Source organism: Athene cunicularia (assembly GCF_003259725.1).
Source record: "Athene cunicularia isolate RWA chromosome 28 unlocalized genomic scaffold, athCun1 chr28_part1, whole genome shotgun sequence".
NCBI classification, from domain to species: Eukaryota; Metazoa; Chordata; class Aves; order Strigiformes; family Strigidae; genus Athene; species Athene cunicularia.
The window spans coordinates 2,862,387-2,875,309 of record NW_020799139.1 but is presented as its reverse complement, the minus strand read 5'-3'; the positions used below and the strand labels follow the sequence as shown (position 1 = coordinate 2,875,309).

The 12,923-nt window shown below is 60.5% G+C and overlaps 2 protein-coding genes across 2 annotated transcripts in view; one reads left to right on the top strand and one right to left on the bottom strand.

The window, feature by feature from the left end:
* LOC113489321 (perilipin-3-like) overlaps positions 1 to 1,758 on the top strand; it is a 3,776-nt gene extending 2,018 nt beyond the window's left edge. The window contains exons 4-5 of the mRNA XM_026864935.1: positions 849 to 1,011; positions 1,090 to 1,758. Coding sequence (XP_026720736.1) covers positions 849 to 1,011; positions 1,090 to 1,434 — 508 coding nt within the window. The 3' untranslated portion in view covers positions 1,435 to 1,758. The remainder of the gene's footprint in view (positions 1 to 848; positions 1,012 to 1,089) is intronic.
* Positions 1,759 to 2,965: 1,207 nt separating this feature from the next.
* Positions 2,966 to 12,826, bottom strand: HDGFL2 (HDGF like 2). The gene is given in 18 exon segments (XM_026864934.1): positions 2,966 to 3,893; positions 4,109 to 4,232; positions 4,937 to 5,150; positions 5,248 to 5,349; positions 5,566 to 5,636; positions 6,018 to 6,088; positions 6,561 to 6,655; positions 7,809 to 8,094; positions 8,188 to 8,263; positions 8,476 to 8,623; positions 8,839 to 8,910; positions 9,078 to 9,194; positions 9,622 to 9,801; positions 11,683 to 11,821; positions 11,904 to 12,050; positions 12,052 to 12,173; positions 12,175 to 12,214; positions 12,726 to 12,826. Coding segments are annotated over 18 exon segments (2,199 nt in total). The 3' UTR covers positions 2,966 to 3,799.
* Positions 12,827 to 12,923: the final 97 nt, after the last annotated feature.

Below are 12,923 nucleotides of genomic sequence, written 5' to 3'. Positions count from 1 at the left end.
CCCCCCCCCCCCCGGGGCTGCAGCAGAGCACCCACTGTCCTGATCCAGCGTCAGGGGAGGTTTCGGTATGATCCCAAGAGCGAGATAAAGACAAAACCAAGGTCAAATGCTGTATACCCAAACCAGTTTTTATTATTAAAAGAGTGGTAGCGATAGGATGGAGGGGAAGGAAAAGACAGAAATGAAGTGCCCAGAGCAGAGCTGCAGGAATAGTCACCCCCATGGATCCAGCAGCGTTCCGTCGGTCCGCAGTCTCCAGTTCTTCAGTGGTGGGTGCACACACAGCAAAGGTTACCGTCGCCTTTTTAAAATACATCTTATCAGCTGATTAGCATACTAGACGAGGAGGGGCAGGTATTCCACAAACTTGTTTCCATGAGAGATGAGGAAAAAGGTGGAGCACGGGCCCTGCGTGTGCACTGAGGGGAAACGGGGTGCACCGCCCCTTAAGGGTCCAGTTGAGTCGGTGGTCGGACCCACCCTGCTCCCCTTTTAGTTTTCCCTCTGTTCCCACAGGTTTTTGCTGACTTCATGCCGCTTAATCCCGCGGGTTGTGGTGGGGCAGCAACCTCACCTCTTACCAGTTCATTAGCAATGCCCGGGTGGGGTCTGGCCTACACAATAGAGCCACAAAGTGCCGGGTTTACACGATGGAGCCCGTGATAAACATTTGGTTTCACACAGCCCATGTCCCCCCCGCTTTGAGGTTTATCTAAGGAGTCTGACAATGCAGCTGCAAGGGGGCGCGGCCTTCCATACCTCCCACGTCCTTGGGGGACCTTCCTCAGCCTAACCCAGAGGCCACAGCTTGTCCTTGAGGTTTGCACACACACACACACACGAGCAAGGTTTGAGACAATCGTTTGCCATTTCTGCCTCTCCTCCCAGGTGGAGCAGCTCAAGCAGGGCATGGACCAGAAGCTGCAGGGAGGGCAGGAGAAGCTGCAGCAGATGTGGCTGGAGTGGAGCAAGAAGCAGCCTGGCGGTGGTAAGGACATGGTGCCACCGGAGGTAGGTGACAAGCAGGGGGGTCCCTGGGGTCACCCGCTGTGTCCCCCACCTCTCACCACCCTCTTTTTCCCCCCACAGCCGGTGGAGTCGGGCGCGCTGGCCCTGCTGCAGGGCTTGACACAGCAGCTCCAGAGCTCCTGCCAGCCCTTGGTGTCCAGCCTCCAGGGCCTCCCTGCCAGCATCCAGGACAAGGCTGGGCAGGTCCGGCACAACGTGGAGGAGCTACGGGCAGCCCTCACCTCCGCCACCTCCCTCCAGGACGTGACAGGCAGCGTGCTGGCCCAAGCCCGGGCCCGTGTCGCCAAAGCTCGCCAGCTGATGGATGAGCTGGTGGAGCACGTGGCCCACAACACCCCCCTGACCTGGCTGGTGGGACCCTTTGCCCCCTCGGGCCAGCACCTGGTGGACCTGGAGACTAAGTAGCATCCTCTGGGGTGGGGTGATGTTAGTCTCCCCCTCCCCAAGCCTTACTAGGAGCATCTACTAACCCCTGCCTGGCCTACCTTGCCTGTAACCTTAGTGCCTGCCTGTGCAGGGGCCTCCTGCCTGCCCCATGTGCAGCTCTGTCCCTTGTCACCTGTGCCAGGGATGGGCAGTTATGTGCCTTGGTTCCCCCAAGTGCCTACCGGGGTCACCTCCAGCCCCCGGCTTGATCCCCTGTGCCCCCTCATCCTCGGTGCCTTCAAGCCCCTGGTCTTGTAGCGGCAGGGACGGTGCATGAAGCAATAAACTCTGGTTAGTTTTGCACTGGATTCAACTTTCTTTGTCTGGGGGAGGTGGTTTCAGGGTCCCCATGGCGCCATGCACCCCAGGTCGGGGCTCAGGGGCTGTGATGTGATGTGTGTGACCTCGCAGGGGCTGAGTGGACAGGAGGGGACAGTGGTGCTGAGTCTCCAGGACACTGGCTTCTCCCTCCACTGCCTGAGCAGAGCCCATGGCTGAGGGTGGCTCATGGGGCAGGGGGAGAATTCTGGAGGAAGTCTGTGTTTTGTGTCCCCACCCCAATGACCTGGGGACCCCTATATCCTGAGACCCCCAGTGACACTCAGACGCTGTTGCGGTGGCTGCGGGCCCTGCTGTGGCAGGCAGTGGCCGAGCTCCATGGTGCCTTCAGCTGGGCCAGGTCCCTGTGGGACTTGCTGGGGATCATGGTGGCCCAAGAACAGGAGTTGGTGGCCCAGGCCTGTGAAGCACTGATGGTATTCCTGCTCCAGCACCTGACAGGGCCGTGGCCAGAGGATGCTCCTGAGGCTGCTGGTGCACACTCCCTCCCGCCACACCCCCAAAATTAGGGATCCCCCGAATTCAACCAGCCATGGCCAACCCCTGGCGCTGCTGCTGCGTCCTCGGTGGCACCAACATGGTTTTGCTCATGTTCACGTCCACGTCTTTGTGTTTTTCCTTCCCTGCCCCCACTGCTGCCATCTGCAACCATGGGGGCTGCAAGAGCCAAAGGCCAGGGGGGAGTTTGGGGGGGGACACAGACCAGGCCTTTAAATCCCCCTGACAAGGGCGATGGCTCACACAAGCCCCTTGCTGGGGCAGTGCAAGGCTTAACATCCCCTCCTGGGTGCAGTGACACATCCCCGTGTCCCCAACCACCTTACCCCACATCAGGGTCTGCGTTGCCCCGACATGTCCCCAGCCTGAGGAAGGCGCTGAGCCCCTGATCCCGCACCCAGCAGCAGCACCCATCTCTCTCCCCCACCCCCGCCTCCCACTTCCCGGCAGTTGGGCAAGAGACACATGGGGCATTTTTTAGGGGTTTTTATTTGGGTTTTGTTTACGGAGGGCTGGAGCATGAAATCAGTCCTGGAAAAAAAAACAAAACCGAAAAAAAGCGCCCAACAAAACCGTCCCTAGGGCAGAGTTACGGCAACAGCAGCCTCCAAGCGGGGTCGGGGCATCCTCCTGCCCTGCCACCATGGCACAAACACGACTCGAGGACGCAGCGTCTGGTTGAGCTGGGAACATCTTTATTTTACACGTACAAAAGCTTCGGATCTTTGCAAAAGAGCAGACAAACAGCCAAAGATGCTGCCCAGCACAAGGCAGGATGCTGCCACGGTTCAGTCCCTCCCTGGGTGAGTTAGGAGAGAACACACCATTTTTTTTTTCTGTTTTTAACCCAAAAGCTGGGACCCAGCCCTATTGCCTCCCCTGGAGCAGAGGGACTCGGCTCCAGCGGACACCTCTGGCCAGAGGAAGATGATGGTGGGGAAAGGGGGCAGAAGGGAGAAGCCCCCGTGACTGAGGCAGAGCCCGGGTTCACCCCATCCCGCTCCCCTCGCCAGGGCCACCTATGGGTGCCTGGTCCTGGCTCATAGGGTGGGGCAGGGCCCAAGGGAAGGGGGAGGGACCCATGGGGGCATTTTCCGGTGCTGGGGGGGACGCTCCTGCCCTCCCCTGACCCCAGCAGATTCCTCAAGAAACAGACACTAGGGCTCCTTCTGTTTTTCATTAAAAAACCCTTTATATTCATTTCATGTCGGTTGAAATCACAAGAAATTAGGTAGGAGGGCAAAACAAAATAAAAACCAAACCAAAAAAATAAAAACAAAAAAACAAAACCAAAAAGGGGGGGTTGGGGAGGAGGGAACAAATACAGACAACCAGCACAGCCCCCGCCGCGGTCGGTGCTTTCGCAGGGCCGGGGGCACAGGACAAGACCTAGGACATCAGCTACTGCGTGACTTAGTGAAGTAACTCAAGCAGGGGAGGGGGCAGAGGCCGGTCTCTCCCTTCGCAGCCCCTCCACCTCCTCCTGCTCCGGGCGGGAGCCGCGTCCTCAGCTCTCCTCCGCGTCATCCACAGCCTCCGACTCCCCGCGAGCCCTCTCCCGCTCCGGCCCGGCTCGCTCGGCCTTGGGATAGTCCTGCACGCTGCTGGGGAGAGCAGAGGCGCCTCAGCCAGTGTTTCCCCTCCTCTCTGCCTTCCCCTGCCCGTGGCTGCCCCTCTCCCGCACCCCACGCTCCCACCCGAGCCTGGGACAAGCCCAACACAACCCCTGCAACTCCCGAAATCATCCAGGGGAGAGCCCCACTCAGACGATCAAGGGGAGCTCCCGCACCCCCAGCCCTGCCCCTCACACACTCACTTGTTGTGGGGCTCCTCGGCGGACGCCTCCGGCTCCCCAGCTCCCGGCTCTTGGCTTTTGTCCTTCTCCTCTGTGCCCTCTGCTTTTTGGGACAGGGATTCACCATTCACAGGACCCGACAAGTCTAAAGGGAAGAGAAAAGCTCAGGTCACCCTGCTTGGATCCACCCCCACCTGCGGACCCACAGACACAGGTTGTCCCCATCCCACCAAGGGCCACCCCGCCAAGAGCAAGGGGACCCCAGCCTGACCCCGACAGCTACCAGAAGGGCCCCAAACTCCCCCCAAAGACCCCGTCGCCAAGCCCAGAGACACGTCAGAGTGGATTTTCCCGCCATCAGCTCCTCGGGGAAGGCTCTTGCAGCATCACCAGGACGTCCCCAGGCAGGGACCCAGTTACCAGGGTGGAAGATCCCAGTCACCAGCTGCCTGCGCAAGAGCCGGTGCCGGCATCCAAGGGCGTCTCCGCATTCCTCCATCTCCCCGGTGCCTTGAACCAGCGTTCAAGCTGGCAGCCAGGAGCCATCCTGGCCCAAAAATCAGCCCAGAGGCACCCAAAGCCAGGGCGTGGCCGTGGAGCTTTGCCCTCTGCTCTCACTGCTGCGAGTGTTTGATACTCGGTCCTTTCCCACTCTTGGCACCCGCACAAACAGGAATGGAGGTGCCACGTGCGGGTGCTGATCCCCCTTCCCCACCACCGAGGCCAAGAGCTGCCCCTCCTCGTGTCCCCGGTCCCCAGCGGGATGGGACGTGCCCCAAGAAGGGCCCCGGGATCACAACGTGCCCAGACTGAGCAGGGAACCACCCCGAGGCGTGCAGGGAGCATTACCAGCATTCGTCTCCTCTTCCCCCTTCTCGTTCCGTGTCTCCCCTCCCGACAGCTTCTCCTGGCCCTTCTCCGTCTCCCCCTTGTCCTTCTCAGGCCCGGCTTTGTTGGCTTTCTGGATCGCCTCCATCTTTGGTCCCAGGACACGTGACTTCAACCGGGTGTAGACTTCGGCAGCTTTCTCCATCACGTCCTTGTTTGCTTTATAGCGACGGATCTGCCCCAGAAACAGGGGGGAGGGACACCCTTAGAGCTGGGGTGGCCCAAACTGGCCCCTCGCTCCCTCCGGGGAGGGACTCAGCCCCCTGCCCTACCTTCTTCAGTGTAGCCACCACGTCAGTGTGCTTCTGGAGGATGTGAGAGGTGACCTGGAGTGTGCCCAGCTCCTCTAGTGCATTCAGACACCGCTTGATGTCCTGCAAGGATGGCACTAAGCTCAGAAGCTGCTTGGAAGTCTCCCTGCGGGCACCTGGGGCAGCGCTGCGTGGAGCACGGTCCCCTGATGCCACCCAACACCCACAAAGGCAAGAGGAGGCTCAGCCAGGTACTGGGGCCAGGCAAGGCTCACACGGTGGCCAAGGATACGACGAGCAGGAAGCTCCCAGGCCAGGCCAATGCTCTGGGGCACTCACCGGGTTATCCACCTTCAGGGCAAACTTGATCTCGCTGTGAAGTTTCTGGAGTTTCTCTTCGACTGTGGGCTCTGGGGCAGCAAGAGAGACAGTCTGAGGCATGAGGCCACCGGAGGAGAGCACGGCACTGCCCGGAGCCCAGGACCTCTCTCCCACCGAGGGTTTGGTTTCCTCCAGTGTCTCCAAGGTCAAATAGCCCCCAGGGCCTCTCTGAAGAGGAAGGGCTGGGGTGTGCCAAGGGAGGGGATGTATAAAGGGAAGCTCACTGTCTCTGCACACCCTGTGAATACTTTCCAGTGCGCTGCTGGGACCACAGCAGTGCTGGGAAGGGCCCCAGCACAACCACACCAATCCCTGTGGGAAAGATCCCTTCCCTGGGATAGGGGAACCAACCCTGGATCCCTTCTCTCCCTCTCCTCCCCTCTGCGATGGCAAAGCAACAACTCTCTCACCCTTTTTCTTCTCCATCCTCCTTTCAGGGATCAGGTCAGATTTCTTACGGCCTCGTTCCACTTTCAAAGGTCTGTGAGAGGAAAAGGAAAGAGGCGAGACCATTCCGTTGAAACCCCCTGCTCGGTGCTGGGCTAACAAGAAGGACGATGGCACATGTTGGTGCATCCCCCCAGCCTGCCCCACGGTGCCAGCCAGGCAGCAGAGCCCTGCCACGCTCCTCCCCGTGCTTTCACACCCATCTCCCAGCTCACAGGCAGACAGGAGCCCTGAGACAGCAGCTCCCCCATGCCCCAGCTTCCTGGGATTGCAGAAAGGCAAAGCCCCAAAGCAACATCCCAAGGATCTTCCCCTGTGAGACAGAAAACACCAGGGAAGCTCAGGCTGGTGCCCCCCAACACCTCCTCCAGCCCCTTCAGATCTAGGAGACAGGAGGGGAGAGCCCAGCCCCTCCACGGGAGCCCCATCCCCATGCCGGGGTGCCAGCCAGGGAGGGCCTGTCCCCACAAGAAGAAAGCGTCAAGGTGGGGAGGGGAGCTGCTGACTTGTTCCGTGGTTTCTCCTCTGCTCGGCCCCTCTTCTCCTTCTGATTTGGTTTCCTTGACAACTCCGAGGCCTGCTTCTTCGCTGGCTTCTTTACCTTGGAGGAGAGAACAATGCAGGCATGAGCAGCAGAGCCCTCCCCATTGCAGGAGGGAGAAGTGCCATGGCCACAGCTGGGCATGATCACACAATCCCAGAATCATCTCGGTTGGAAAAGACCCCGAAGCTCCTCCAGCCCAACCACGACCCTCACCCTGACCCTTCCCAACTCCGCCAGATCCCTCAGCGCTGGCTCAGCCCGACTCTTCAACCCCTCCAGGGATCCCAGGGACTCCCCCCCAGCCCTGGGCAGCCCATTCCAACGCCCAACAGCCCCTTCTGCACAGAAATCCTTCCTCAGAGCCAGCCTGACCCTGCCCTGGGCAGCTTGAGGCCATTCCCTCGGGGCCTGGCGCTGGGGCCTTGGCTCCAGAGACTCATCCCCCCTCTCTGCCCCCTCCTGGCAGGGAGTTGCAGAGGGCCAGGAGGTCTCCCCTCAGCCTCCTCCAGACTAAAACCCCCAGTTCCTTCAGCTGCTCCCCATAAGTCCTGTGCTCCAGACCCTTCAGGATCCAGCAATGCGAGCGGCCAGCACCCATCACACCGCTGCTGTGAGACGCTTTGGGTGCAGGGGCATCCCCCAGGCGGGATAAAAAAAAGCAGTGGGGTTGCAGCACAGCGGTGTGCTGCTCCAAAAGTAAATATCCTGGTACCTCATGTGGCCCCCCCTAGCCTGCAGTGCCTGGCTGGCAGACCCACACGTCCTTCCAGAGCTCAGGATCTTTGTGCTGCTTTCCCAGCTCGGCCTGCACAGGGAGGAACTCGCCAGGCTAAGAGGGAGACCTGGCCTCTGACCACCGTTCCCCAGAGCCCTCTGCAACCCTGCCCTGTGCCTCAGCCGAATCTGGCTGACGCTCTGCCAGGCTCCGGGGGGGGGCAGTGGGGCCAATCTGATAACTGTGGTGGGAAGGGAAACATCATGGAGACACCAGACACAGCTGGACAGGGTGTCCCGGGCCAGGGGCAGAGCTCCCATGTGCATGGCACAGATGTGCCAATGGACGCGACCGCTCCCAGCGCCGCACGGGCAACCCCAGGGTAATCCCCAGGGACCAAGACAGGTCCCTGCCACTCCTGGAGGTCCCTGCTGGCCTGGCAGGGAGATGATGGGCTGTCTGTCTGCCCCCAGCTCCCCACGGCTCTGCACTCACCTCTTTCTCCAGCTCCAGTTCAGAATCCGAGGAGGACGGGGCCTTGGCCCGGCCTTTCCGGCCCTTTTTGGCCACTTCATCCTCTGCACTGCTGTCCGAGTCTGAGTGCACCTCCTCGCCTTTCTCTGCTTTCTCCTTCCTCTTCTCTTTCTCCTCCTTCTCCTGCTCCCGGAGCCGACGGATCTCTTCCTCCTGCTCCCTCTTCCTCTTCTCCTCCAGCTCCCGCCGTCGTTCTTCATCTCGCCTCTTCCACTCACTGATGCGGTCCACGTCGCTATCGCTGTCACTGCGAAGGACAGAGCACGCTCGGACCCACCCCCGGGGCCGAGGGCAGGTGGGTGACCCGCCCCGAGGGTGACAGTGTCCCAGCTGACCTCACCTGTCGCTGCTGGAGCTGGTCGGGACACGCTCGGGCTTCGGTTTCCTGCCACGGGGCTTGGGAGGGGGTTTCTCAGCTGCAAGACAACAGGGGGATGTTGGGCAGGGGCCCTGGTTGTCCCTCTGTTAAAACAGCCCCAAAGGAGGGAGGGCAGAGGGCTGTTCGGATATGGGCTGGAAGGTGTCCACAGCAGGAGACCCCAGGAGCCCCCAACCTCACACGCTCTCCAGTGCCCAGAGGAAGCCAGTGGTGACCCAGCAGTTGTGGAAGAAGCTTCCTCAGCGTTACCTGGCTTCCTGCCCCGGGGAGCCTTCTTCACAGACACATCCGAGTCTGAATCCGAGTTGGAGTCCGACTTGGTCATGTCCACAGTCGCGTTTCCCATTTCCGAATCCGAATCCACTTTGGAGTCTGAGTCGGATCCGGACTCCACTTTCTGCAGGCACAGGGGGGTGGCAGCAGCTCAGCAGCATACCCCATACCACAGCAGCATGGGGCCTGGCTGGGCCACTGAGGCCTCAGGAGGTTCCTCCTAGCACTGAACCCACATGCAGCCCCTGGCAGAGCCCTGCCACCCCCCTGCCCCCTCCATGAAGCACAGAGCCCACACTCCTCTCCAGCCTGCAGCACTGCAGACTAGGGGTCTTTTACCTTCTTCTTCCTTCCCGCTGCCGGCATCCTCCGGGGAGCCCTGGCCACTGGCTTCTTCTCAGGAGTAAAGTCCTGGAGGAAAACACAGACAGGAAGAGATGGGGAACAGTCTCACAAGGGTTTCAGAAGCCAGTCAAGTTCCCTCAAGCCTTTATCCCCCCAGACAGCAATGCTCTTCCTCCAGCCCTTTCCCCACTGCCCTGCCAGCCTCCATGCAAGCGCATCCCAAACCCTCTCACCTGGTCACTGTTTTTTTCTGACTCAGAAGATGTTTCCGAGTTCTCCTCTTCTGTCAGGGAGGGGCTGCCCTGATCCAGGTCACTGGAGGATTTCCGAGGCCGTTTTGCCACCGGCATCTGATATATGAGAAGTGACAATATGAGAGAAGCCCACTCCCACTCCACCTGCAGCAGAAAGCCGGTGCTTGCCGGGAAGGGGCTTTGCCCAACTCTTCCCAACTGGTCCTGCAAGAGCAGCCACACGCACTCGGACGAACTGTGCAGCTCCTGGGCTGAAAACCACACCAGGACTCAGCCATCCCACCATCTCAAGGACAACATGAGGCAGCTGCGAGACCCCCAAACACGTGCTGAACCCCATTTCCCACCGGAGAGTCCAGAGGGAGTTGGTTTCTTCACCATTTCCAGCCGCAGTGGGTTTGGCGTGCTGCATGCTGGACAAAACCTGCAGCCCAGTGGTGGACCCAACGACCGTACCAGTATCCTCCTGTCCAGGACACCCTCCCTGTCCCCGCCGCGGGAAACCACCTCAGCCCACACTCACTTTCATAGCCAGTGATTTTCTCTTGAGCCCGCTGTGATCGCTGCCTCGATCCGAGTCCTCATCGCTTTCCATCTTCTCCGTGGCAACTGCAGCCATGACAGCCTCTTCCTCATCATCACCCGCATCACTTCCCCCCATCGGGTCGTTCTCGGGAACGTCGCTGTCCGAGGAGCTCGCAGGCTAAAGACAGCAGGGATGAGAGTTGTGTTATCGCCCCGAGGGGCCTGCGGCGCATCAGGGGGAAGAGGAGAAGGGGCACAAAAGGGTGACGAGCAATGGACGGCAGCGCTGAGCAGAGAGGTGCGCGTGCAGAGGAGCGTGGGGCAGCCTCCCCTCCCGGCACAGAACCCTTCAGCGTGGCTCCGGACAACGTGACCAGCCCTTCACCAACAAAGCTCAGTCAATCCCCTTCTAATTCCCCTGCACCCCCTTCCCAAGGCCCCTCACACACCACCCCGAGACCACCAGCAACACCTTCCCTCTGGATCCCCCAGCTCGGCTTCCACCTGCTGCTGCCACCTCGCTCCCCTCGCCCCCTGATCCTCACCCTCTGCCAAAGGCCCCTGGAGCAGCCTAGACCTGAGAGCCCCTCCTGGGTGAGCAGACCCAGCCCTAACGGCGCCAGACAAGCGGGGCTGGGTGGCTTGGTTCAGCCTCTCCTCCGGCATCAGGGAGCGGCCGTTCTCCTCCGCTGGGTTGGCCACCAGCCCTCGACTTGGGTTGGGCTTCTTCCTTCTCAGATGGCTTCGCCCCACAGCACATCGCACGCCTTCCCCAGTGGAAAGGTCCATGTGAGGAGTACGGTGTGGCGGCCACCGCTCTTCCCAGCTGGGATCTGCTGTGTTCTGTTCCCTCACTCCCACGTAGGGAAGGTCTCCTGGCTTCTCACCAGCCCATCATGAGGTTCCTCACACGAGGACATCGCACCCAAGGGGTTTCCTAGAGCTGGGATTCTTCCAATGCTGGAGCCTTCCTGCTGGAAAGCCTCTCCTTGTCCTTGACTGATCCTGGCACCTCACTCCATTTAGGTCTCAAAACCTAAAGAGACCTCTACTTCAGTCTCTTCTTCTGCTCCTCCAGGCATTTTGGCCACAAGACGCAGTTGGCGTTGGTGAACCCTCAGCCTTGCCGGGGCCACTGGCATCGCCTCGGTCCCTCAATCACCGTAAGCCCCTCACCAACAGGTTTCTTAACCCTGCTGGGAGTTCACGGTGGGGTCCCTGGACAAAGCGGGTACTGCTTCCCTCACCATCACCAACCTCCCGCCCAACAAGCTGAAGTTGCTCTCCAGGTTTGCAAACATCTCCATGGTCTCACCTTATCCTACATCTGCCGTCTTGGGTCCAACCATCTCCCACAGCTACTCAAACTACATCCTCTCTCCTGCATTGGCAGCGGCAGAGCCGGGGGGGCTCATTCCCTGAGTCTGCCTACCTCCAGACCACCTTGTAGCTCACCTTAAAAACCTTCCTCTGCCTCTTCAGACCAACTGCCTATGAAGATGCTTTGGACGCCTTCTTTGAAGATCGCTATACAATAAATTGTATTACACAATTATGGTTATGAAATGCCCACGCAAGCAAGTGACAGCAAAGAGCCGTCTCCCGGCCAGCTCTGAAGCCCGCTGAAGGAGCAGCCCAGCAGCTTTCGGCTCAGGATCTCAGAAATGGATGAAGAGGGGGACTGCCCAACAGTCCACACGCAGGTCCGGGAGCCGGGGACGAGCAAGCCTCAAGTTCTCGCTCTGACAGTGAAATCCTCCATGATTTTGGGCAAGCGGCACAAAGCACATCCCGGGTTCCACCTCAAAGATGGGGAAAAGGCATCTTCCTCCAGAGGAGGAAGAGGAGGAGGAGGAGAGCTGACTCCCTCAGGAAGGGAGAGGGCAGGGAATGGAATCTACTTCAACCCCGAAAAAGCTGATCTGCGAGCTGGAAGCGCGTAGGCACCGTAGCAATGAGAAGCAGAAAAAGGAGGAGAGCGACTTGGAGGAAAGGAGAGATGGAGGCGCCGGCAGCCCACGTCCTCGCTGCCCCCCCGCCACGCGAGGCCCCCACTCACCGGAGGGGCACTGTAACTGGCATGAGGGTTGTTCTGGATTTCCCACAATCCCTCGTTGAAGCCTTTTCTCTTGTTTGGTTTCCCATATTTGTCTTTATATTTTTCATAAGGGAAGAGATCTTTAGGGCCCAAGAAGGCGCTGGAGAGAAACAAAGCAGAGGTGAGCCCGGAGCAGAGGCAGCAGGGCAAAAGCCCAGAGAGGGGAGCGAGGCAGCGCTTACGTCTCGTGGGTGCCGAAGAAGAAGATGGGGTACTTGTTCGGTGGGGGTTTCACAGCGCCGTCCGCGATGTCATCGATCTGAAAGGAAACCCAAAGCAGGAGGTGGTCAGAGAGAGCGGCTTGTGCGCGTCCTCTGCGAGGCACATCAGCCCCGGCTAGCAGCGTCGGCCTCCGGCACCCGCACCCGCTTGGAGGCAAGCATGGCAAGAAAGCACCCGGACGGGGACCTTGCTACGCGCAAGAGTCCCGCTGCGGCGTCAGGGCCCGGCGGGATCTCTAGAAGAGTAACAGAAGGGATCCGGCACGGCTGCTCTACGGCCAGAGCTCGGCGCAAGGTCGTCTCTCCACCCCAGGGAAACGCGGGCCTTGTGCTACTCCCCAGAGATCCATCGCACAGGCAGCCTTGGGGGGGGACGCCCGAGGGCAGCCCCCTCCAGCCCAGGGTCGGGGGGGGGTGATTGCTCCAACGGGGCGGCCTGAGGGTCCTTCCTGGCTGGAGACCGGCCGCAGGAAAAGCCCCGCTGCCAGCGGGACGCATGGGCCACCCCATCTTCTTCCCACGCGCCAGCTCCAGCGCCCGTCTGTCCGCTCCACGTGGTCTGGGCTGCGGGCAGAGCCGCAGGTGGGAGCCTTGGGGTGTGCAGGGGCTGCCCCGCGTGCTGGGGAGGTCTTCGGGGTAGTGGGGAGCCTTCCCCAAAAAAGCAAGCGAGCTAAAGCAGAAGGGGCTGCAGACGCCGGCAACGCAAGGGCTCTCCTGGAAGGACCGAGTCCTCTCGGCACCAGGTCAGCCGCGACAGCGCGGGGACGGCATCCTAGATCTCACGGCGTGGTGCGGCCAAGCAGCGTCGTCTCTGGCACCCTGAGCCTCCCCGGTACCTGCCGGCCCCGATCCCACATGGTTTCCACCTGCCAGTCTCTTCCCATCGGATGCCTTCAGCAGATGAACCTGCCTCGCCCTCAGCTGCCAACCGTGGAGCACCACAGACCCCCACCGAGCCCCCGAGCCTGTCTCTTATACACA